This window comes from Bombina bombina, chromosome 6 (genome assembly GCF_027579735.1).
Source record: "Bombina bombina isolate aBomBom1 chromosome 6, aBomBom1.pri, whole genome shotgun sequence".
NCBI lineage: Eukaryota > Metazoa > Chordata > Amphibia > Anura > Bombinatoridae > Bombina > Bombina bombina.
Genome location: NC_069504.1, coordinates 981,273,011 through 981,298,429, shown reverse-complemented (window position 1 = coordinate 981,298,429; position 25,419 = coordinate 981,273,011). Strand labels below are relative to the sequence as shown.

Genomic DNA, 25,419 nt, shown 5'->3' with positions numbered 1-25,419 from the left:
TCCATGCCAATTTTTTTGGAACATTTGAAGAGACTATACACCACCTATATCGTTTGGGATTGGTATTTACCGTATTTACTACAAACTCCTATATTATATTGTTTGGGTTTGGTATTTACCGTATACACTACGAACTTCATATATTTACTATTCATACTGCATTATATTTATATATGCCTATATCTACCTGTTTACCATTTTTGCTAGGTTGAATTATTTTGTACACTATCATAACATAGAAATACAGTTTATTAGAGGAGCACCACCTTAGTTAGCATTGAAGTTATCAGCTCATTACTCTTTGCGCTACTATTATTGATATTCATTTATACTACGTTCTACTGCAGTGTGTGAAATTGGGAAATTTAACCTTAGCTTTTCAACTGCTGAGTACCAATACAATGTTAAACAGATTGTTGAAAGATGGGGAGATAGATAGATAGATAGATAGATAGATAGATAGATAGATAGATAGATTATCCAAAATGACATTACTCTAAGTAAGTAATTATATTCATATTCACTGACCAGTCCACAGTGTTAAAATTGTTATTAAACACAACAAAGGAATAAATAACAAATAATCAAACAAATAATCTGTTATCTATTAATCCCTTTATTGTAGGATTACTAATCACAAATTAGAATGTAGAGAGATTTTTTAAAAAATGTTCCCTTTAATAAATACAAGTATAAAATTCCAAACTTTAGTTTGATGAATGAGATATGATAGAATTTTAAATAAACCTTTGTGTAATGCTGTATTAGGCAATAAAAGATCATTCTAACAGACTGTCATTATATAATATTCAGATTATACTAATCTTTAGCATTAGAGCTTAGTCCTCAAGATGGGATTGAGGCTATTTGCATCACTATTGATTCATCCAACTGTTTGGAATGGGCACTTTACTTAATACATATATTTTATTTTACCACGGTGGTCACACAAAGGTTTAATCTAGATATTCATCTTTCATTTTGCATAAACTGTGTTGTCAGATTTTTTTAACTGACATATTTATATACATGCATATACACAGTATATGAAAACATGTTATTTATTGTTTTTTTTCTTAATGTATTAATTAGATTTGTACTAGGACATTAATTATATATCACATTTATCCAGCAAAATTCAGTCATAATTCCAGATGGGAAGAGTGTTACTTGGGACAATAAGAAAGGGATGTTGGTTCCCAGTGAGAAGATAAGGGACTCCCTATTCCTAAACTGTAAAACAGTGATTGATAAAAAAGTATTTGAATCCAGTTTCTTCATGGTTCACTTCACAGGTATGAAATTAAACATCACTAAAATAGGATAATGGCATACAATTTACAATTGCCTAATTTGCTGTACTAAATGTTTCTTCCTTAGGTAACCAGTTCTATGATATGCAACTTTTTCCTAAGAGCACTGTTGAACTTCTGATCGGTGACCAACTAGTACTGAACTGTACTGTGACAGCTGAATTTAATACACCGGTCCAATTTGAATGGGATTATCCTGGTAAAAATGTGAGTAAAAACCCATTATACATGTTCTTTAGCAAGCTCTAATATTTCCTTACGAGATAGTATCGCTGAATAGTGGATATACAACTGGGTGTAGCAGGTACCCAATATAACTTATTTATTTACAGACAATATGTTTGATACTCAGATTGACATTTCAGCTAAAGAGGAATGCCGGATTGCCTCAGACATTCATAGGGGATTTGCATAGGACTATCCTGATTATTAATTGTGCCAGCATAGAAATTCTATTTGTATTTCAAGATCTTAAAGATACACGGAGGCAATGTATATACAGTAACCTTCTATTGTGGTGAGGGCCTGGTAATGTATCGTATATAGCAATGATATAAAAGTTGGGTTTTTGAGCTCTCTATGCGGCTAAGCAAAGCAAAAAGAGCTGCAGTATTTTGATGACACTCACATAACATGCTGCCAATAAAATGTATGAGTCTGTTGTGTACAAACAGAGATGTCACAAAAATAATGCTGTTTGTAAATTTGTATGTAGAAGCTCTAACTGTAAAGCTTGACATCTAGTTCTTATAATTTAATCCTTTGGACAACTTACATTCCAGTGTTCTGTTGTATAGATTTTGGACCATTATGAGCTGATGAGTGGCGCACTGACAGTAACGCGCAAGCAATAACGGATTTATCAAGGCTGGTTGCGCATGTTTGATGTAGCGCTCGTATTTATTACAAGTTAAAATTAGATGCGATCGCTTGAGCTCAATTGAATTTAACGTGCGTCGGGATAGTGTGTTCTCTGAGCTCTGATTAACTGTTTCACAAAACAAAAAAGTGCCACAAAAGATACAAAAATACATTGAAAAGTACAGTCACACTCATATCTATCTAATAAAATACACATTCTAATAAAAATTATTATAAAAAAATGGTTGCACAAAAAAGTTATAAGGGCTCAAAGATATGAGGTCTCGTGTTAGAAAAAAGATAGGCAAAGGGCTTTAACTTTGAGATATATATATATACATATACATCTCTAAATAGGAATATGTATGTATGTATATATATATATATATATATATATATATATATGTTTATATATGTGTACGTATGTATTTATATGTGTATATATGTATTTACAGATATATATATATATATATATATATATATATATATATATATATATATTATACACATATAAACACAAAAATACATATGTATACATATATAAACATATATATCTGTGCACTGGAGCCCTTTGTAGCCAAGTAGATGAAAACATGAAAAAGCATATTTATGCAATATTCATATTTAATAATGGTTTTAACTATGTATTTCCTGTAAATATTTCACATTCCAATGTTTTGCACATAGCAGAGTATGTACTTTTAAATAGATATTACTTTATATATCTGTATTGTATTTATCTATACATATGTATCTATGTATAAATAGAACATATTCTGCTATGTGAAGAACATTGGAATGTGAAATATTAATATTTCACGTGGGGTTAGCGCACTTGAGAAAATGCGATTGGGTTTGCATGCAAGTGGGTGTTAGTTCCCCCCCACACACACACACACTTTTTTACTACATTAACTTCTAGGGGGGAATACGTTAATACGTGCACAATAGTCTAACTTTGGCTTTTTGCACGCATCGGGTTAGCAAGCAAGTGAAAACTTTTTACTTTCAACTTGTAATAGGAGTGCTACCTGATGTGGGCAAAAAGCTTACTTCTAGCGGAGTTATCGCACGAGCGGGAGTGTTAAATATCGCTACACTTGTAATCTGGCCCTTTGTGGGCAACATCTTTCTGGGAATAGTTCATTTTTTTAGAATATCAGTGACTGATTAAAATGTTCTATAAAAAAGTTAAATTGTATTTATTGATTTTATGAATTGTTGTATTACTTTAGCCTTTGTTATTGGAAATATCAGGCAGAAATGATTAACTGAAATGTGTGTTCATATTTACCTACTAATACCTACATTTGTTTGTGATCTTCGCTACTCTTTCTAGTTTGATCGGCCTGTGCATGAACATTCTGACCGCCGGCCCCAGCAGGACCACACAGAGATGTACAGCACCCTTATTGTACCAGATGTGAGCCAGAAGGACCTGGGAAAGTATGTGTGTCATGCCAAAAGTGAAACATGGCAGTACCAGGAGAGCAGCGAGGTCATTGTGCACGGTAAAAAAAATGCAAGAACAATGGTAGTGATATATTACATGGGCAGAGCAGGATATATCAAGATGCAACATTCACTAGGATGTCATAAAATGCAGCTTTACCATCAAAAACAAGACTTTCATTGTCTACACATGAACGCCAGACACGTAGACCTGGCCTTTAACTTGTATAAAATGGAGAGCATTATTGTATGGTAGTTGTTGTACATTAGTTCCAAGTTCCTGTATTGTCCTCATAAATTTAAAGGGACATGAAACCAAAATTTTATCTTTCATGATTCAGAAAGAGCACATAATTGTAAACAACTTTCCAATTTACTTCTATTATATAATTTGCTTCATTCGCTTAATATCCTTTGTTGAAAAGCATATCTAAATATGATCAGTAGCTGCTCATTGATGGCTGCACATAGATGCCTTGTGTTATTGGCTCACCCTAGTGCATTGTTATTTCTTCCACAAAGGATACCTAAAGAATGAAGCAAATTATATCATAGAAGAAAATTGGAATATTGTTTAAAATTGTATGCTCTGTCTGAATCGCACTGGAATCCAGTCACTTCACTACTAATATGAAACTTTATATAATATAGCAAGCTACCTAATCTAATGTTAAATCCTAGATGTCAGCATACATAAAAGGTACATTAATTCCTGTGTCTAAAGAAACCAGCTTCAATTTATGGAACAGGAGGCCCATAGAGGTAGAGCTGAATATTTGTGGTGTGCTAAATCTATTGTGGAAAGACTTGCCTGGTATTTTGAAAAAATAAACTATCTGACTAATATGCTAATAGATATATATTATCTGCAATAGAGCAAGACTGAGCTAGACTTGCTTGACACGGCTTCGGAGTGGGTACCATACCAAACAACAAGTTACTAAGTATTATTCTTGGTAGAGCATTTATTTAGATTGGCTTGCCATTCAAAACATATCAATAAAATATCCATTCAAACAGTCTTTTCAACTATATTTGCTTTGACAAAAGTATGTCATCTCCACATGCATTGCTATTAGCGTGCTTTGTTTAAACAATGAATGAATGGTATTTAAGAAACTGCATATTTTAGATGTCAAGCACAATCATATGAAATTACAATATAATCCAAATATGCTTTAAGAAATTATCTGAATTTTCGGGAGTGCACTTCTAAAAGGGCTAGTTTACGAGTGGAGTGCTATTTATTGCTCACGCTCTCGTGTTAACTTCACTAGAAGTACGCTTTTTGCATGCGTCGGATACCACGCATATTACAAGTTGAAAAAAAAGTTTTTGCACAAGCGATAACTCGAAGCAAACAAGAAGCTGAACTTAGAATATTGCAACCAGATTAACCTTTTTCCCCATAGACTTTAATGAAGCACGAAAAGTGGGAACAAAAACTAATAAGTCATGCAAACCTGATCGTTTTTTCTCAAGTGTGCTAACCCGACAATGAATATTTCACATTCCATTGTTCTTCACATAGCAGAATATGTTCTTTTTGGTCTTAAACACATATATGATGATTTTTTTGTAAATTATATTTCTCTTGTTAAGTGTATCCAGTCCACGGATCATCCATTACTTATGGGATATTAACTCCTCCCCAACAGGAAGTGCAAGAGGATTCACCCAGCAGAGCTGCTATATAGCTCCTCCCCTAACTGCCATTACCAGTCATTCTCTTGCACCCAACGAATAGATAGGATGTGTGAGAGGACTGTGGTGATTATACTTAGTTTCATACCTTCAATCAAAAGTTTGTTATTTTATAATAGCACCGGAGTGTGTTATTCCTTCTCTGGTAGAATTTGAAGAAGAATCTACCTGAGTTTTTCTATGATTTTAGCCGGAGTAGTTAAGATCATATTGCTGTTTCTCGGCCATCTGAGGAGAGGTAAACTTCAGATCAGGGGACAGCGGGCAGATTAATCTGCAAAGAGGTATGTAGCAGCTTATTATTTTCTGACAATGGAATTGATGAGAAAATTCTGCCATACCGATATAATGTAAACTCAGCCTTAAATGCAGTAGCAGCAACTGGTATCAGGCTGTCATGTATGTATATTTTACACTTCAGTATTCTGGGGAATGGCACTTCACTGGAATTATACTGTATGCATAAAACTTTAGCCTAATTTGCAGGGACTAGCAACAGGCTTTTTAATAACACTCAATTTATTAATGTTAAACGTTTTTTGCTGGCATGTAAAATCGTTTAATTTTCTGAGGTACTGGGTAAAAAAATGTTTTGGGCACTATTTTTTTCCACTTGGCAGTCGTTTTATTTAATTTATGACAGTTTACTGATCTCTCTCACTGTTATGTGTGAGGGGGAGACATCAAAAAATTCAGTCAGAAGTTTATTGTCTTCCCTGCATGATCCGGTTCATCTCTACAGAACTCAGGGGTCTTCAAAACTTGTTTTGAGGGAGGTAATCACTCACAGCAGAGCTGTGAGATTGTAGTTGACTGTGATAAAAAAACGTTTATTTCTGTATTTTTTTTTTTTTTTTCTGCTATCAGGGTTAGTTATCCTTTGCTAATGGAGAGCAATCCTTTGCTAAAATTGTGTTTTTTACAAAGATTTGATGCTATAACTTTTCAGTTTATTAATTTTCAACTGTCATAGCTAAGCGTACCACTATCCCGGTGGAGGATAGCTGTGCCTTTTCAGATCCAATGGATAAAAAGTTAGAGGGTTACCTTAAGAAAATGTTTGTTCAACAAGGTTTTATATTGCAACCTCTTGCATGCATTGCGCCTGTCACGGCTGCAGCAGCATTTTGGTTTGAGTCTCTGGAAGAGACACTTGAATCAGCTCCATTAGATGAGATTACACACAAGCTTAAAGCCCTTAAGTTAGCTAACTCATTTATTTCAGATGCCGTAGTACATTTAACTAAACTTACGGCTAAGAATTCCGGATTCGCCATTCAGGCACGCAGAGCACTGTGGCTAAAATCCTGGTCAGCTGACGTTACTTCTAAATCTAAATTGCTTAATATACCTTTCAAAGGGCAGACCTTATTCGGGCCCGGGTTGAAAGAAATTATCGCTGACATTACAGGAGGTAAAGGCCATGCCCTGCCTCAAGACAGAGCCAAACCTAAGGCTAGACAGTCTAATTTTCGTTCCTTTCGTAATTTCAAAGCAGGAGCAGCATCAACTTCCTCTGCACCAAAACAGGAAGGAGCTGTTGCTCGCTACAGACAAGGCTGGAGACCTAACCAGTCCTGGAACAAGGGCAAGCAGGCCAGGAAACCTGCTGCTGCCCCTAAGACAGCATGAATCGAGGGCCCCCGATCCGGGAACGGATCTAGTGGGGGGCAGACTTTCTCTCTTCGCCCAGGCTTGGGCAAGAGATGTCCAGGATCCCTGGGCGTTAGAGATCATATCTCAGGGATACCTTCTAGACTTCAAATTCTCTCCCCCAAGAGGGAGATTTCATCTGTCAAGGTTGTCAACAAACCAAATAAAGAAAGAGGCGTTTCTACGCTGCGTACAAGATCTTTTATTAATGGGAGTGATCCATCCGGTTCCGCGGTCGGAACAAGGACAAGGGTTTTACTCAAATCTGTTTGTGGTTCCCAAAAAAGAGGGAACTTTCAGGCCAATCTTGGATTTAAAGATCCTAAACAAATTCCTAAGAGTTCCATCGTTCAAAATGGAAACTATTCGGACAATTTTACCCATGATCCAAAAGGGTCAGTACATGACCACAGTGGATTTAAAGGATGCTTACCTTCACATACCGATTCACAAAGATCATTACCGGTATCTAAGGTTTGCCTTTCTAGACAGGCATTACCAGTTTGTAGCTCTTCCATTCGGATTGGCTACGGCTCCGAGAATCTTCACAAAGGTTCTGGGTGCTCTTCTGGCGGTACTAAGACCGCGAGGAATTGCGGTAGCTCCGTACCTAGACGACATTCTGATACAAGCTTCAAGCTTTCAAACTGCCAAGTCTCATACAGAGTTAGTACTGGCATTTCTAAGGTCGCATGGATGGAAGGTGAACGAAAAGAAGAGTTCTCTCTTTCCACTCACAAGAGTTCCCTTCTTGGGGACTCTTATAGATTCTGTAGAAATGAAGATTTACCTGACAGAAGACAGGTTAACAAAGCTTCAAAATGCATGCCGTGTCCTTCATTCCATTCAACACCCGTCAGTAGCTCAATGCATGGAGGTGATCGGCTTAATGGTAGCAGCAATGGACATAGTACCCTTTGCACGCCTACATCTCAGACCGCTGCAATTGTGCATGCTAAGTCAGTGGAATGGGGATTACTCAGACTTGTCCCCTACTCTGAATCTGGATCAAGAGACCAGAAATTCTCTTCTATGGTGGCTTTCTCGGCCACATCTGTCCAGGGGGATGCCATTCAGCAGGCCGGACTGGACAATTGTAACAACAGACGCCAGCCTACTAGGTTGGGGCGCTGTCTGGAATTCTCTGAAGGCTCAGGGACAATGGGATCAGGAGGAGAGTCTCCTACCAATAAACATTCTGGAATTGAGAGCAGTTCTCAATGCCCTTCTGGCTTGGCCCCAGTTAACAACTCGGGGGTTCATCAGGTTTCAGTCGGACAACATCACGACTGTAGCTTACATCAACCATCAGGGAGGGACAAGAAGCTCCCTAGCATGATGGAAGTATCAAAGATAATTCGCTGGGCAGAGTCTCACTCTTGCCACCTGTCAGCAATCCACATCCCGGGAGTGGAGAACTGGGAGGCGGATTTCTTAAGTCGTCAGACTTTTCATCCGGGGGAGTGGGAACTTCATCCGGAGGTCTTTGCCCAAATACTTCGACGTTGGGGCAAACCAGAGATAGATCTCATGGCGTCTCGACAGAACGCCAAGCTTCCTCGTTACGGGTCCAGATCCAGGGATCCGGGAGCGGTTCTGATAGATGCTTTGACAGCACCTTGGACCTTCGGGATGGCTTATGTGTTTCCACCCTTCCCGATGCTTCCTCGATTGATTGCCAGAATCAAACAGGAGAGAGCATCAGTGATTCTAATAGCGCCTGCATGGCCACGCAGGACTTGGTATGCAGATCTAGTGGACATGTCATCCTGTCCACCTTGGTCGCTACCTCTGAAACAGGACCTTCTGATCCAGGGTCCCTTCAAACATCAAAATCTAATTCTCTGAAGCTGACTGCTTGGAAATTGAACGCTTGATTTTATCAAAACGTGGTTTTTCTGAGTCAGTTATTGATACCTTAATACAGGCTAGGAAGCCTGTTACCAGAAAGATTTACCATAAGATATGGCGCAAATACTTATATTGGTGCGAATCCAAGAGTTACTCATGGAGTAAGGTTAGGATTCTGAGGATATTGTCTTTTCTACAAGAAGGTTTAGAAAAGGGTTTATCCGCTAGTTCCTTAAAGGGACAGATTTCAGCTCTGTCCATTCTTTTACACAAACGTCTGTCAGAAGTTCCGGACGTTCAAGCTTTTTGTCAGGCTTTAGCTAGGATCAAGCCTGTGTTTAAAACTGTTGCTCCACCATGGAGTTTGAACTTAGTTCTTAATGTTTTACAGGGGGTTCCGTTTGAACCCCTTCATTCCATTGATATCAAGTTGTTATCTTGGAAAGTTCTGTTTTTAATGGCGATTTCCTCGGCTCGAAGAGTCTCTGAGTTATCTGCCTTACATTGTGATTCTCCTTATCTGATTTTTCATTCAGACAAGGTAGTTCTGCGTACTAAACCTGGGTTCCTACCTAAGGTGGTCACTAACAGGAATATCAATCAAGAGATTGTGGTTCCATCTTTGTGTCCTAATCCTTCTTCGAAAAAGGAACGTCTGCTACACAATCTAGATGTAGTCCGTGCCCTGAAATTTTATCTACAGGCAACTAAGGATTTTCGACAAACGTCTTCCCTGTTTGTCGTTTATTCTGGTCAGAGGAGAGGTCAAAAAGCTTCGGCTACCTCTCTCTCCTTTTGGCTTCGTAGCATAATACGGTTAGCCTATGAGACTGCTGGACAGCAGCCTCCTGAAAGAATTACAGCACATTCTACTAGAGCTGTGGCTTCCACTTGGGCCTTTAAGAATGAGGCTTCTGTTGAACAGATTTGCAAGGCTGCAACTTGGTCTTCTCTTCATACTTTTTCCAAATTTTACAAATTTGACACTTTTGCTTCTTCGGAGGCTGTTTTTGGGAGAAAGGTTCTTCAGGCAGTGGTTCCTTCCGTATAAAGAGCCTGCCTGTCCCTCCCGTCATCCGTGTACTTTAGCTTTGGTATTGGTATCCCATAAGTAATGGATGATCCGTGGACTGGATACACTTAACAAGAGAAAACATAATTTATGCTTACCTGATAAATTTATTTCTCTTGTAGACACGGCCCGCCCTGTCACTTTAAGGCAGGTAATTTTTCCATTAAACTACAGTCACCACTGCACCCTATGGTTTTCCTTTCTCTGCATGTTTTCGGTCGAATGACTGGTAATGGCAGTTAGGGGAGGAGCTATATAGCAGCTCTGCTGGGTGAATCCTCTTGCACTTCCTGTTGGGGAGGAGTTAATATCCCATAAGTAATGGATGATCCGTGGACTGGATACACTACAAGAGAAATAAATTTATCAGGTAAGCATAAATTATGTTATCTACTAGTCCTAAAGCCCATCCATGTTTTGCAGTACAGTGGCCCCACCCCTTGCTCTCTCTCCCCCCCACTCTTTTGCTTTCTCTCTCCCCGTCACTTTTGTGCTCTCTCTCTCCCCCTCTTTTGCTCTCTCTCCCCTCTCTTGCTCTCTCTCTCCCCTCTATTGCTCTCTCTCTCTCCCCCTCTCTGTTGCTCTCTCTCCCCTTCTCTTTTTCTTTCTCCCCCTCTCTTTTGCTCTCTCTCTCTCTCTCCCCCTCTCTTTTGCTCTCTCTTCCCTCTATTTTGCTCTTTCCCCTCTCTTTTGCTCTTTCCCCTCTCTTTTGCTCTCTCTCTCCTCTCTGTTGCTATTTCCCATCTCTTTTGCTCTCTCCCCTTGTCTTTCTCTCTTTCTCCCCCCTCTGTTTTGATATGTCTCTCTCTCTCGCACGTGCATGACCACGCCCAGCCCCGCCCAATCACACCCAGTCTCGCCCATGTCACACCGGTCCTGCCCCCGCCATGCAGGCTGACGCCTGGCTACGCCCACTCCCGCCCACCGTTGTCACACTACGGACACTGACAGCAGATTAGATAGACTCTAAGGCCAGGGGTGTTTGTCCTCATGCTGTCTCTATTGTGCATGACAGCTTCGGACAAACACACTTGGCCTTTTATATTATAGGATGAATATTGCACAATATGATTTTTTATGCTTTTATCTGCAAAGGGTTCCAATGCACTTATACAAATGTATTTATATGTGTATATTTCTCTGTAATACATATATACACACATATACAACTGTAGGTTTGCTTCTATGTTAATGCTTGCCCATACACAGTTGGACAAATCTCACAGGTTTGCAAAACAGCAAATAAAAGGGTTATGTATCAAACAAACATGTTTATTCTTGTGTAAAATTGCTTCATTTCTGCAGATTAGTGGTTCTCATCCACATTGTTTCTGTGGTGATAATCTTGAAAGTCATGTTAATCTATTTTTAATAATGTAAGACATTAACCCTAACTACTACTTCTTAACCCTACACCCAAACCCCTAAAAAATAATCACAACTTTTGTAATTATTATTATTGCAATTAGGGGTGGTTCAAGATAATAACATTTGGGGATGAAAATAGTTGACCACAAAGCTAAATATCTATGGTGCACGGGGTACTCTTGGGGAAATCATCTTCTATAACGTATTCCTATTTAATTTCCCCTTCCTCAGTCTGATAACGCTCTCCTTCCTCTGCAGTGAACACTGATATGTAGAAAAACTAAATTAATAAAAGGCCTTCCTTGAACTTTATGCAAAGTGTGAGTGCATCTAAGTATGGCCTCTTATGTTAATTTGTTTGTTTAGTCTGTATCTTTTTTTTTGCTTGTTACCAAGGATTCATGCCATTGAGTACCCTACTCATGTAACCAACACTAGAGAATTTGGCAGCTCTTTACAAATACATGATACAAAGTTAGAATAATAATTCAGGACAGCTGGCATCTTTGAAGTTTGGAGTGCTGAATTAATGAAAGTGAGTGCACAGCAATTGCACCACTTTCAAAGCAACCTTGTCAAGGCCTATTATGATTTGTAAAATTGTTCAGCTGGACAGTTAACCAGACACCCATTAATAAATTATAAGATAAATGAAAAATTGTTTTTTTTTTCTAAATTTAAGACCTTTGTCTTGTATGTGTCTTGTTATCGAACATCTACATGTTTCTATTTTTAGATGCACCTTTTATCACCATGGAAATGGACAACACAATATTTGAAGCCACGGCTGGAGATAAGATAACAAAGTTGTCAGTTAAAGTTTCTGCCTACCCACCACCATTATTCCAGTGGTAGGAATTTTCACCACTTTAGTTCACAATTATTTAAACTGGAGTGTATGTAGAAAAATTCATCTAATAGGCTATACAGTAATTGTATCTATCTAATCTATCCATCTATCTAATCTATTATATCTATCTACTATCTATCATATACTTATCTCTCTCTCTCTCTATATATATATATATATATATATATATATCACTCTCCCTCTCTCTCTCTCTCTCTCTCTCTCTATATATATATATATATATATATATATATATATAAAATCTATCTAATTTATCTATGCCATTGAGAAGGATTTTCTTTTGCTTATAAAATGTTGTAAAGGTGAGGTCCCTGAATGATTTCTGTAGTGATATTACCTTCATACTTCCATTGCTATAATAAACAAACTGTTACAGTGAGTCAATTTTTCAAGCCAAAAGTAGGTGGCACCTTGACGACTTTTTCCTTGCTTAGGTATAAAGATGGAAAATTGATACCTGTTGGCAGTATCTACAGCAAGCACCGGCAGTCTCAACATTCACTTCAAATCAGGGATGTGGTTGAGAATGACGCTGGAATGTACAAACTGATTCTAAGAAATGAGCAGGCTGGCCTGGAGGAACAAATCAGCTTACGACTCATTGTTAATGGTAAGAGTAGTAGCAATTCTAGATCTCTCCGTTTACAATAGTTTACGGTACTTTTATATTATACAGGACGGCTGCTACTACAGCGCGCATGGTTTTATGACTCACATGATCAGCTCTCCTTGTTGTTGTGTCAGATCTGTGCATTTAATTGTGCATTTCACGACTGAGGCTTATAAATGGAATTTCCATTAGAACATGACCTATGGGCGTACTGCAAGCAGCGATTTAAGGAAAAAAGATGGTTGTTTGAGGACAGTCTGGAGTGGTGCTCTGCTCAAATTTGGATCTGTGTTCCCTTGGTATCAGTTTAATCTTAAATCCTGATAAAACGGTGATGTAACTAATTACTTTTTCATGCACTATAGTCAGCAAAAGGGATATGAAACCCCATTTCTTTTTTCATGATTCAGATAGAGCATGTGATTTTCAACAACTTTCAAATTGACTTCTATTATCAATTTTTCTTCATTCTCTTGGAATATTTTAGGGACATAATGCTTAGAAGCCGGCCCATTTCTGGAGCTCTACATGAAGCAATTTGGCAAGAATGTCATCCATTTTCAAGTGCACTAGATGGCAGCACTATTTAATGTTATGTAATGCTCCAGATGCCTAACTAGTTGTCATGGGAACAAAGCAAGTTTGATAATAGAAGTAAATTGAAAAACTTTTTTTTTAAAATTGTACGCTCTGTCTCAAACACTAAAGAAAATGTTTGAGTTTCGAATTCTCTTTAATTGTACAAAAAATATAATGTCATAGTAAGCAAGTCACTTAGAACAAGAGAGGCATTTTTTCATATCTCCCTCCAATTGCTACTGGTAAATTTGCATATTGGAATACTACGATAAAGATACGATTACTATTGCAACCCCCAGTATCCTTCAAAACCACCAATGACAACAAGGAACACATGAGAGTATATGAGCATGTTTATACAAATATTATACATTGCATATCTCTAGACAAGTGAAGCACACCCTCATGTGGCAAAACCTGCAGAAGTTGGGGCCACACAGAATAAATGTGGAGAGGGAAAAGATCTCACATAGCTCATGGTATCTTTCTTTGGTTAAAACATTTCTTAGTCTCAAAATGTTTTCAGCAACACAAACTGTGAAATGTTAGATATGTAGTTCATATTAATGGAATGTTTGGGGTGTTACATATACTTTTCAAACATATGACAAAGGGGCTCCTAAATTGTGAAACATTATTTTAGGCGCATGTGGCTGGAGAGGGTTTAATCTCTAAACAGAACTAACATCTTTCCTGCTGGACTATCAGGAAACTGTCCCTCAAATGGGCTAGCTAACTGTTGTTGCACGCACACGATAAGGGGTATTTTGCGGATCTTTGCACGCATTGGAAATAGCGCATGTATTACGAGTTGAAAGTAAACACGTTTGCTTGAGCACAATAAGATTTAACGAGCGCCAGGTTAGCAAAACTTCAGAGCTCTGGATAAAGTGAATGTCAAGTTTGATGAATCTGTCCCCGGTTTTTAAAAACCCTATTAAAAACAGGGGCACAAGCTTTACATTTCACTAATTTTGTTAAAATACTTAACCTTTTAATCTTGAAAGTCTCTCCAGTGCTTCACCCGCCCTTCACAATCCTCTTCATATGTCAAAAATGACAAATCCGGCTTCCTCCAATCACGGCGTTGCCTCAGGCAATGATTCCCCTGTGCGGGAAGCCATGATTGGAGAATGCTGTATTCATCATTGCTGTTGTATGAAGCAAAAGGTAAGTATTTTAACAAAACAAGTGAAATGTAAAGTTTGATGAATGAAAAAAAAATGGGCACTGATTCATCAAACTTGACATTCACTTTAACTGTTACGCAAGACAAAAAAGTAGCACAAAAAACATCAAAAATATATTTAAAAGTATGGTTATACTCATAATAACACTGTCTGATTAAAATATTTAAAAAAATAATGCATTAAAAAGTTATAAGGGTTAAAAGATATAAGGTGTCAGGTGCTTGATATAAATATATATAGGTATAGATATGTATTTTATATTAAAATTTATTTATATATATATATATATATATATATATATAAACATATATTTAATAATAAAAATGATTTTGTATGTAAAAAACAAAGGAATATAAAAATATGCTTAATGCACATTGAGGTTCGCAATTTAGATTTTACCACGGACAAGTTAGCTCACATGAAAAAATATTTTTTTTAACAATAATAAAATGTATTAAAAATTATTACATACTGTAAAATATTGAAAATAATCAATAGAATATATCTAGATATTTAACAGTATGTTTAATATTTTTTAATATTTTTTATAAATTTTTAAAAATATTTTATTTGTAATATTTCAATGACGCGCCTTAAGATTACTAAGTTTTCATGTTCGCTAACCCAACTGTGTTAAAATCGAAATATTATGAAACACGATGTAAAAAAACATATTTTATATTCCTATTGTCTTCACATAGAAAATAATATACTTTTTATTATTAAATATATATATTTTATATATATATATATATATATATATATATATATATATATATATATATATATGTATATGTGTATATATATATATATATATGTATATGTATATATATATATATATATATATATATATATATATATATATATACAGTATATATATATCTGATACTGTTCATGTAAAATACATATCTATACCTATATATTTACAAATACTCTTTGTGAAGAAAAATGGAATGTGAAATATTATTATTTCTTGTTGGGTTTAGCGCACTTGAATATACACAGTCAGGTTAGCGTAAGAGTATTGGTGTTAGATTTCTTTTAAGTTTTCATGCTCCATTGAAGTCTATAGGGGAAGAAGTTAACACGGTCGCTCGCACACAAACTTTTTACTTTTAACTGGTATTACAAGCGCAACCCGATGTGAAAAAAGCGTGAATCTAGCATAGTTTACGCTTGAGGGGGAGAGCTAAATTGAGCTCCTCTCCTGATCTAGCCTGTTTGTATAAACACATCAATTTTATGATCATATGCTGAAACAGGAAGTGGTCTTCACAGCACTGTACCCAGGAGTGGTCCTTCCCCACTCCCACACCCAGCACAATAGTTCCATATAGGGTGAACAGTGAGATAAAATGTTAAAACATATTAATTATGGCATATTTATTTCATGGTTGTCTTCAAGTAATTTAAAAAAATGTATATATATTAAATAGTTGTATTTTAATAAAGAATATATTTAACAGTTAAATTTGGCTTCAAGTTTTTGTCACTGTGCAATGTAAGTAAAAATGGTGCTAGCTGAGGGTTAACTTTTAATTTTTTAATTTTTATGTTGTTTGGCAACAGATTAAAAGCAGTCTGAGAATGTATACCTGCAAGCAATATATTCAGATAAATTAAAATAAAAGAGACACCAAGCCAGGAATATGAGGGGGTGGGAAAAGAGATAAAGAGGTGAAGAAAGAGGTTTGCAATCATAGCTAGATCTGTATTATTTCCAAGAGTGAGGCTTAGCAGTCACTTACGTGGGAGTTATGTATAAAAGAGAACTTGCATTGCTTCTGCTATTGGAGTAATATGGATATCTCTACTGCTCTGTTAAACATTGCCAGCACATTGTACCTGTTTAGATAAGGTTGTCATCTTTTGTGTAGGCAAAGGATAATGAGATATTAACAAGGTATACAATTATTATAAACTACTGTTAATAACACATTTGTTTCCAAGAGACAATAGAATATAGCAATAAAGCTGTGGATTAAACTAACAATGCTATTCAGTGAATTAAGTAAAGGTGTATTATTGTAAAATGAGACATTCTATGCTGACTTACATAAATAAAATCATTATTTTAATTACAAAAGGAATCAAGTGATAGTGGCATAAACCCTATCATTTGATTCCTTTAGTTGTGTTCAATATTTGCACAGTTGATACATTTGGTACTTAGCAGAGCTGACTCTAAATAGCACAAATAATTATTAATCAAAGTTAGTCATATTTATTATCTTAGACATATTAATTAAAATACACTCAGCATCATTATTCATCATTGCAATTGTCATAACTAAACTAACTGTCAAACCTTTAAAGGGACATTAACCACTAAATACATGCTAGGTAGAATGATGCATTCAAAGAAAAGATTAGTCCATGACTAACATGTAGATGTATTTTTTAAAGTTTCATTAGTTGTTTAAAAAGTGACAAAATAAGTGTAAAGTTTTAGTGTCTATAAAACACTGGGAGCTGCCATGTTGTAACTTGTGTTACCTTCTCTGCTGTGGCCAATTAGGGTCAGTTATAAATAGGTCACTAGAGTGTGCAGCCAATGGTTGTGCTGGATTTAACATTGTTCTGCACTTCCATTTCTAACAGGAACTGAAAAGCTCACAATTTCAGAATGGAATTACAGGCAAAGAGGACAAAATAAATAATGAAAGTATATTGCAGAGTTGTTTTATTATACACAATTTATCAATTTATATTACTATCTCAAAGTGTTTAATGTCCCTTTAAGAATCACGTGTTCTTATATATGTGCCATACATTAATGGATCTTAAGGGGACGCTGTTCTATAATGTTTTCCACTTATTATGTTCCCATGAATAATAATTTATATATTGGAAATGTATCTTTTTTGTTTATTCTTGAAATTAATATAGGTTGTTTTGCTTTCTAAAAGCACCACCCATAATGAAAATGTTGGTACCTAAATATAGGCTATTGTGTATAGATGAGACAAGATAAGGAAGTCTCCCTGCAGGTTCAGGCCATTTGAATGGATAATGGGTGATGGTTTTGATGAGCAAAACCAGCAATTTTCCATACATTTAATACCCAGTAGCTGGTATAAAAGTGATTATAAATATATTAAGGGAAAACAAAATATCACAGTACTTTGTCCCTTTAATTACCATGTTGATATACATCCAAATAGTCCAAAATATTGTGTGCTTTTCAGGACATAGATCTTTAGGAGATTCTGGCTATTCGCAGTTTGGGGCACTTTGTATTCAAGCCACAGAATAAAACATTTAAATGTTTGCCATTTATTGTGATTTTTGCAGATTTGTTTGCCCTCGTGTACTGGAAGCAGCAGTTGCTTACCCTTCTGAGGTCTCCTGACCAGGTGTTATTTTAGAAAAATTGTGGGGCTATTAAAAGGAGGCAATACGTTATCAAGGGTGGTGTGTGTGGATAGTGCTACTGCAAATTTGTCTTCATAAACTTTAGTTCAGTAAAAATAACTTTCGGCTAGATTACGAGTCTTGCATTAGCCTTAAAAAGCAGCGTTGAGAGGTCCCAACGCTGCTTTTTAACGCCCGCTGGTATTATGAGTCTGACAGGTACAGGTGTACCGCTCACTTTTCTTCCGCGACTCGAGCTTACCGCAAATCCCCTTACGTCGATTGCGTATCCTATCTTTTCCATGGGATTTGCCTAACGCCGGTATTACGAGTCTTGGAAGAAGTGAGCGGTAGACCCTCTCCTGTCAAGACTTCTACCACATTTAAAAGTCAGTAGTTAAGAGTTTTATGGGCTAACACCGTAACATAAAACTCTTAACTAAAGTGCTACAAAGTACACTAACACCCATAAACTACCTATTAACCCCTAAACCGAGCCCCCCCAACATCACAAACAGTTAAATAAAGTATTTAACCCCTAATCTGCTGACCGGACATCGCCGCCACTGTAATAAATATATTAACCCCTAAACCGCCGCACTCCCACCTTGCAAACACTAGGTAAATTTTATTAACCCCTAATCTGCCGTCCCTAACATCGCCAACACCTATCTACAATTATTAACCCCTAATCTGCCGCCCCCAACGTCGCCGCTACTATATTAAATTTATTAACCCCTAAACCTAAGTCTAACCCTAAGTCTAACACCCCCCTCACTTAAATATAATTTAAATAAAACGACATTAAATTACTACAATTAAATAAATTAATCCTATTTAAAACTAAATACTTACCTATAAAATAAACCCTAAGATAGCTACAATATAACTAATAGTTACATTTGTATCTATCTTAGGGTTTATATTTATTTTATAGGAAACTTTGTATTTATTTTAACTAGGTACAATAGTTATTAAATAGTTATTAACTATTTAATAACTACCTAGTTACAATAAAGACAAATTTACCTGTAAAATAAATCCTAACCTAAATTACAATTACACCTAACACTACACTATCATTAAATTAATTACATAAACTAACTACAATTAACTACAATTAAATTAAATAAACTAAAGTACGAAAAACAACAAACACTAAATTACAGAAAATAAAAAAATAATTACAATTTTTTTTAAACTAATTACACCTAATCTAATCCCCCTAATAAAATAAAAAAGCCCCCCAAAATAATAAAATTCCCTACCCTATACTAAATTACAAATAGCCCTTAAAAGGGCTTTTTGCGGGGCATTGCCCCAAAGTAATCAGCTCTTTTACCTGTAAAAAAAAATACTATAACCCCCACATTAAAACCCACCACCCACACACACACCTAACCCTACTCTAAAACCCACCCAATCCCCCCTTAAAAAAAAATTAACACAACCCCCTTGAAGATCACCCTACCTTGAGACGTCTTCACCCAGCTGGGCAAAAGTGGACCTCCAGAGGGGCAGAAGTCTTCATCTGATCCGGGCAGAAGAGGTCCTCCAAGCGGCAGAAGTCTTCATCCAGACGGCATCTTCTATCTTCATCCATCCGGAGCGGAGCGGGTCCATCTTCAATCCAGCCGACGTGGAGCATCCTCTTCAAATGAAGTCCAAATGAAGAATGAAGGTTCCTTTAAATGACGTCATCCAAGATGGAGTCCCTTGAATTCCGATTGGCTGATAGGATTCTATCGGAATTAAGGTAGGAAAAATCCTATTGGCTGATCCAATCAGCCAATAGGATTGAGGTCACATTCTATTGGCTGATTGGAACAGCCAATAGAATGCGGCCTCAATCCTATTGGCTGATAGGATCAGCCAATAGGATTGAACTTCAATCCTATTGGCTGATTGGATCAGCCAATAGGATTTTTCCTACCTTAATTCCAATTGGCTGATAGAATCCTATCAGCCAATAGGAATTCAAGAGACGCCATCTTGGATGACATCATTTAAAGGAACCTTCATTCTTCGTTTGTACTTTGTTTGAAGAGGATGCTCAGCGTCGGCTGGATTGAAGATGGACCCACTCCACTCCGGATGGATGAAGATAGAAGATGCCGCCTGGATGAAGCCTTCTGCACATCTGGAGGTCCTCTTCTGCCCGGATCGGATGAAGACTTCTGCCCCTCTGGAGGTCCACTTGTGCCCGGTTGGGTGAAGACATCTCAAGGTAGGGTGGTCTTCAAGGGGGTAGTGTTGGTTTTTTTTAAGGGGGGATTTGGTGGGTTTTAGAGTAGGGTTGGGTGTGTGGGTGGTGGGTTTTAATGTTGTGGGGTATTGTATTTTTTTTACAGGTAAAAGAGCTGATTACTTTGGGGCAATGCCCCCCAAAATGCCCTTTTAAGGGCTTTTTTGTAATTTAGTATAGGGTAGGGAATTTTATTATTTTGGGGGGCTTTTTTATTTTATTAGGGGGATTAGATTAGGTGTAATTAGTTTAAAAAAATTGTAATTATTTTTTTATTTTCTGTAATTTAGTGTTTGTTGTTTTTCGTACTTTAGTTTATTTAATTTAATTGTAGTTAATTGTAGTTAGTTTATGTAATTAATTTAATGATAGTGTTAGGTGTAATTGTTAGGTGTAATTGTAATTTAGGTTAGGATTTATTTTACAGGTAAATTTGTACTTATTTTAACTAGGTAGCTTTTAAATAGTTAATAACTATTTAATAACTATTGTACCTAGTTAAAATAAATATAAAGTTGCCGGTAAAATAAATATAAATCCTAAGCTAGCTACAATGTAACTATTAGTTATATTGTAGCTAACATAGGGTTTATTTTATAGGTAAGTATTTAGTTTTAAATAGGATTAATTTATTTAATTGTAGTTATTTTATTTAGATTTATTTAAATTATATTTAAATTAGGGGGATGTTAGGGTTAGGGTTAGACTTATGTTTAGGGGTTAATAACTTTAGTATAGTGGCGGCGACGTTGGCGGCGGCAGATTAGGGGTTAATAAGTGTAGTTAGGTTGCGGCGACGTTGGGGGGGCAGATTAGGGGTTAATAAATATAATGTAAGGTTCAGCGATGTTAGGGGCAGCAGATTAGGGGTTCATAGGGATAATGTAGGTGGCGGTGGTATCCGGAGCGGCAGAGTAGGGGTTAATAATTATAATGTAGGTGGTGACGATGTTGGGGACGGCAGATTAGGGGTTAATTAGTGTAAGATTAGGGGTGTTTAGACTCGGGGTTCATGTTAGGGTGTTAGGTGTAGACATAAAATTCCTTTCCCCATAGGAATCAATGGGAAAGCGTTAGAAGCTGAACGCTACTTTTTTGCAGGTGTTAGTTTTTTTTCAGTCGGCTCAGCCCCATTGTTTCCTATGGGGAAATCGTGCATGAGCAAGTTTAGCCAGCTTACCGCTACCGTAAGCAACGCTGGTATTGAGGTGAGATGTGGAGCTAAATTTTGCTCTACGCTCACCTTTTTGTGGCTAACGCCAAGTTTTAAAAAACCTGTAATACCAGCGTTGTCTTAAGGGAGCGTCAAAAAAAAAAGGCTTGTGAGCAACGCACTCCTGTTACCGCAAAACTCATAATCTAGGCAATTGTTTTTTGGAAATAGAATATTTCATTTCTTCAGATCCATAGTCTTAATATACTGTAGGTCCAACCAATCGCAATGTATGATGTTGCGCTGAGTGCATTACTGATAACTGTATTAAGAAGCAGTTTGTTTACACAAATGAATAATTCTGCACTTTTGTTTATCATTGAGGGTATATTCTAAAAATCTTTATTTATTTACATATAACAGATTAATTTGATGTCTTCCAGTTCCTCCAAGAATCCATGAAAAAGAAGCTTCCTCTCCAAGTATTTATGCCCAAGGCAGTCGTCAAACCCTTACATGTACTGTGTTTGGGGTTCCAGCTCCAACGGTCATTCAGTGGCAGTGGAGGCCATGGACGCCATGCAAGATACATTCCCGACGCAGCGTGTATGTCACACAGTAATTTTTTATATGTGTCCCCTTATTTTAGCCATTTTTAATATATTAGTGAGTTCCAATTTCAAAGGGGCATGTAAGTGATACATCAATTTCTACACCAAACCCCCCCTTCCTTTGCACATTAAAAAATATATATTTTATAATGTATGCCTACCCATGGTGCAACTAAAGTATGTCCACCGTAATCATCTGTTACTGATTGTTGCATAAGGTATTGATAGAAGCACACAGTTATTGGTGAGTACTGTCTGTATGAGATTTTTCCATCAAAGGGAATGTAAGAGATCAGTTAAGGTGAATAATTTTACTCCATGTCCCTTTAATGTAAAAAAAATTATGTATTTCTTTCTTTTTAAATTGGCACCAAAGAGTGTGAAATTATAGGTTTTACATACCATTTTAAGGGATTTTGAAAGTGTTTTCCCAAATAATTCTATTAGGACATGCATATACCTGACATGGAACAGAAAGTATATTTTGATTGAAATTCTGTATGCATTACAATAATTCTGATATAAGTTATGTTACTTCATGTCCTTTATATCTGCCAAAATTATACTCTCTGGTCTTACTCTTTCAGGGAAAATTAATTCTAAGACCTAGTAGAAAACAAGATAAAAATGCATTAGTCATTCAAAATTTGTTGGCAATTGCAAGTCTCCAAAGATCTATGTTAGACTAAATCTCTCCTGACTGTCAAAAAATCTTTTAATTGTCAATCTACTTTTTTTCTACATAACAAAATTCACTGTTAAGTTGTTGTAATAGTTTTCCCTCAGAGATTTAATTTACTGAAAGTGAAATTAAATAAACACAAGTTAGTAATTATTGACTGGCATCTAGTGTCTAGCCAAATATTTCTAACGTCAAATATTACTGATACTTTTTTCATTAATAAACATTATTTTAACATTTGATATACTATTATGATTTATGTGTACAAATTTAAATGCTTGCAAGTTATAAAACAAACATATATTTATCAATATTATATTTATAAATGCAAAAAAGTCACAGTTTGTAACATATACAATTCTAATAGTTGTTATTCTGTCTTTCTATGATAAACAAAATTTTAAAATATACAAATTGTTTATTTTTTTAAATTTAAATATATCAAAAATATTAAATTAGAGGAATTTTTCATACAATTATTATATAGCAAATTTGATTTTACACTTTAATTTCTATTTATTTTTTAATAATTTCTTATATTTAAGCAGTTAATAAATTTATAATTGGTATTCTGTTTTTAAAATAATTTTAATTATATTAAATTACACTCCTGAATGACAAATTTGTTATGTTATCATTTAAACATTGCATCGATGAGTAAAGAAATTAGTTACTAATATCTATTAGGGTTGAGTGCAAAAAATAAAATAATTACTATTTTATAATGTAAGCTATGATAATTAGTACTGCTAACACAATGAATAGATGAAATTAGCCCTTATTTTAATTGGTAAAGTTGACACCATATAAGTGAAAAGACCAGAATGCAGCTGAAAATTTCAGGTTATAATAGATTTCGTAAAAACAGTTTTATTAAATATCAATTTTCTAGCATGTACTGATTGTACACAATTGCTACATTCAAATTAATAGAAAAATATATCAAGCAAAGCCTTTTGCAGTACAAATAATACTGTTCTATGAAGATTAGACATGTGCGTTTCGTTTCGTTCCAAATCGAAATTCGGACAAATTTGTCAAATTCGGAGCTTCAGATCGATTTGAATTTCCGATTTACCCTAGCAACGAAACTAAACTAATCTGAATGCATTTGAAATTAATGAATCCGAATTAGTTCGGATTTATTTGTTGAGATATCTAGAATTATATGTATAACAACTGATTTGATTAGATTTTCCTCATGTCTCTAAAATATATATTTTATTTTTCCACTATTTTTTTTTGTTCATTCCTTTCTAAATGCTAATATGGATCTAAAAATACTTAATTAAAGCCTTGCTAATTAATCTTTCTGGTCTTGCAGTGCCAGACAAAGATCATCTCGTAGACATCAACGGGATCGCATGCCTGAGTGTAAGGACTGGAAAGATGTGACCCAGGAGGGGGCTGTGAACAACATTGAAAGCATTGAGACTTGGAACGAGTTTGTTGAGGGAAGGAATAAGGTATACATGCAACATCTGGGTGATATTCCATGATTGCATTTTTTACTTCCTAGCGTCATCCTGCCAGGAACAATTGTGAATTATTGGGGAAGTCAATTATCTTCGTTACAACAACAATGTCATACTCAATCTATTTTTCAATCAAGGAAGTACCCAAATAAAACCTTCTTACCAGGAAGAAATAATACTCCTGTAATTATCCTGGGTTAAAAGAGCAATTACAGTGAAAGTGTAACGCCTTCAACACTTTGCTGTTAGATGAACTATTATTTAATTGCTCACCTGATCTGTCCCCTTTTACTACAAAAAGAATAAATATTTAAATAAAATATTTTTAAAAAAGTTTCAAATAAATTGCTCCCTAAAAAAGCTTATAAAATGAAAATAATTAATATAAAAAGATTTAAAATAAATATATATATAAAATTGTAATATTATTAAATGTTACATGTAGTGAATGTACCATTGCTTTTTTCATAATATTTGATTTTACAATAAAAGAACTCAAATTTGATACATAAATCTCACTATATGCTAGAATTATCATCAGTCTCATATATAGAAAAACACATATAACAACAATCAACTGCACCCAAAGACGCTTGTGAGCCTTCACCACATTTGTAACAAATAATGTATAGCATCTTGCATTTGTTTAGTACCAAAGATACATTTGATGAAACTAAATGTCCCTTCCACCGACACAGAAAGTTTGTTTTGTTTTTTCTAATTAATTACATTGCATCATAGTAACTTTAGAAAATGTACACTGCACCTTTACACAAAAACACATTAAAATAAGGTGCATAACAAGGGTAAAAAAATGTTAATATAATGACTTCTCTCTGATTGCATCCAGATAGTAAAAAGTATGGCATGTTTATTTTTATTTGTATAGTTTAATGTTGCATTTACTTTTGAATTTCTACAATTTAAACGGACATGAAACCCCTCATTTTTCTTTCAAGATTCAGACATAAAATGTGATTTTAAACAACTTTCTAATTTGCTTCTATTATCTAAATTGCTTTATTTTCTTGGTATCTAGGTAGGCTCAGGAGCACCAATGTATTACTGGGAGCCAACTGCTGATTGGTGGCTGCAAAAAAATGCCATTTTTCATTGGTTCACCAGATGTCTTTTTTTATAGCTCCCAGTGATGCATAGCTGCTCCTTGAAAAAAAAGAATACCAAGAGAATTAAGCAAATTGGATAAAAGAAGTAAATTGAAACGTTGATTAAAATCACATGCTCTATTTAAATCATGTTTCATGTCCCTTTAAGCTGTATTTCTAGATGCCTATTCATTGAAAACGCATGTTCTGTTTCTGTACTGTACCCCAGTGGGAGCATACAATCTATTAACTGGTGTAATACAGAAATA

General features: G+C 35.6%; 1 protein-coding gene across 1 annotated transcript in view; it reads left to right on the top strand.

Annotated features, from left to right (window-relative positions):
- The window catches only part of FLT4 (fms related receptor tyrosine kinase 4), a 276,324-nt gene that overhangs the window by 190,482 nt on the left and 60,423 nt on the right, over positions 1-25,419 (top strand). The window contains exons 5-11 of the mRNA XM_053718648.1: positions 1,133-1,295; positions 1,381-1,520; positions 3,514-3,685; positions 12,011-12,125; positions 12,580-12,755; positions 21,720-21,882; positions 23,894-24,035. Coding sequence (XP_053574623.1) covers positions 1,133-1,295; positions 1,381-1,520; positions 3,514-3,685; positions 12,011-12,125; positions 12,580-12,755; positions 21,720-21,882; positions 23,894-24,035 — 1,071 coding nt within the window. The remainder of the gene's footprint in view (positions 1-1,132; positions 1,296-1,380; positions 1,521-3,513; positions 3,686-12,010; positions 12,126-12,579; positions 12,756-21,719; positions 21,883-23,893; positions 24,036-25,419) is intronic.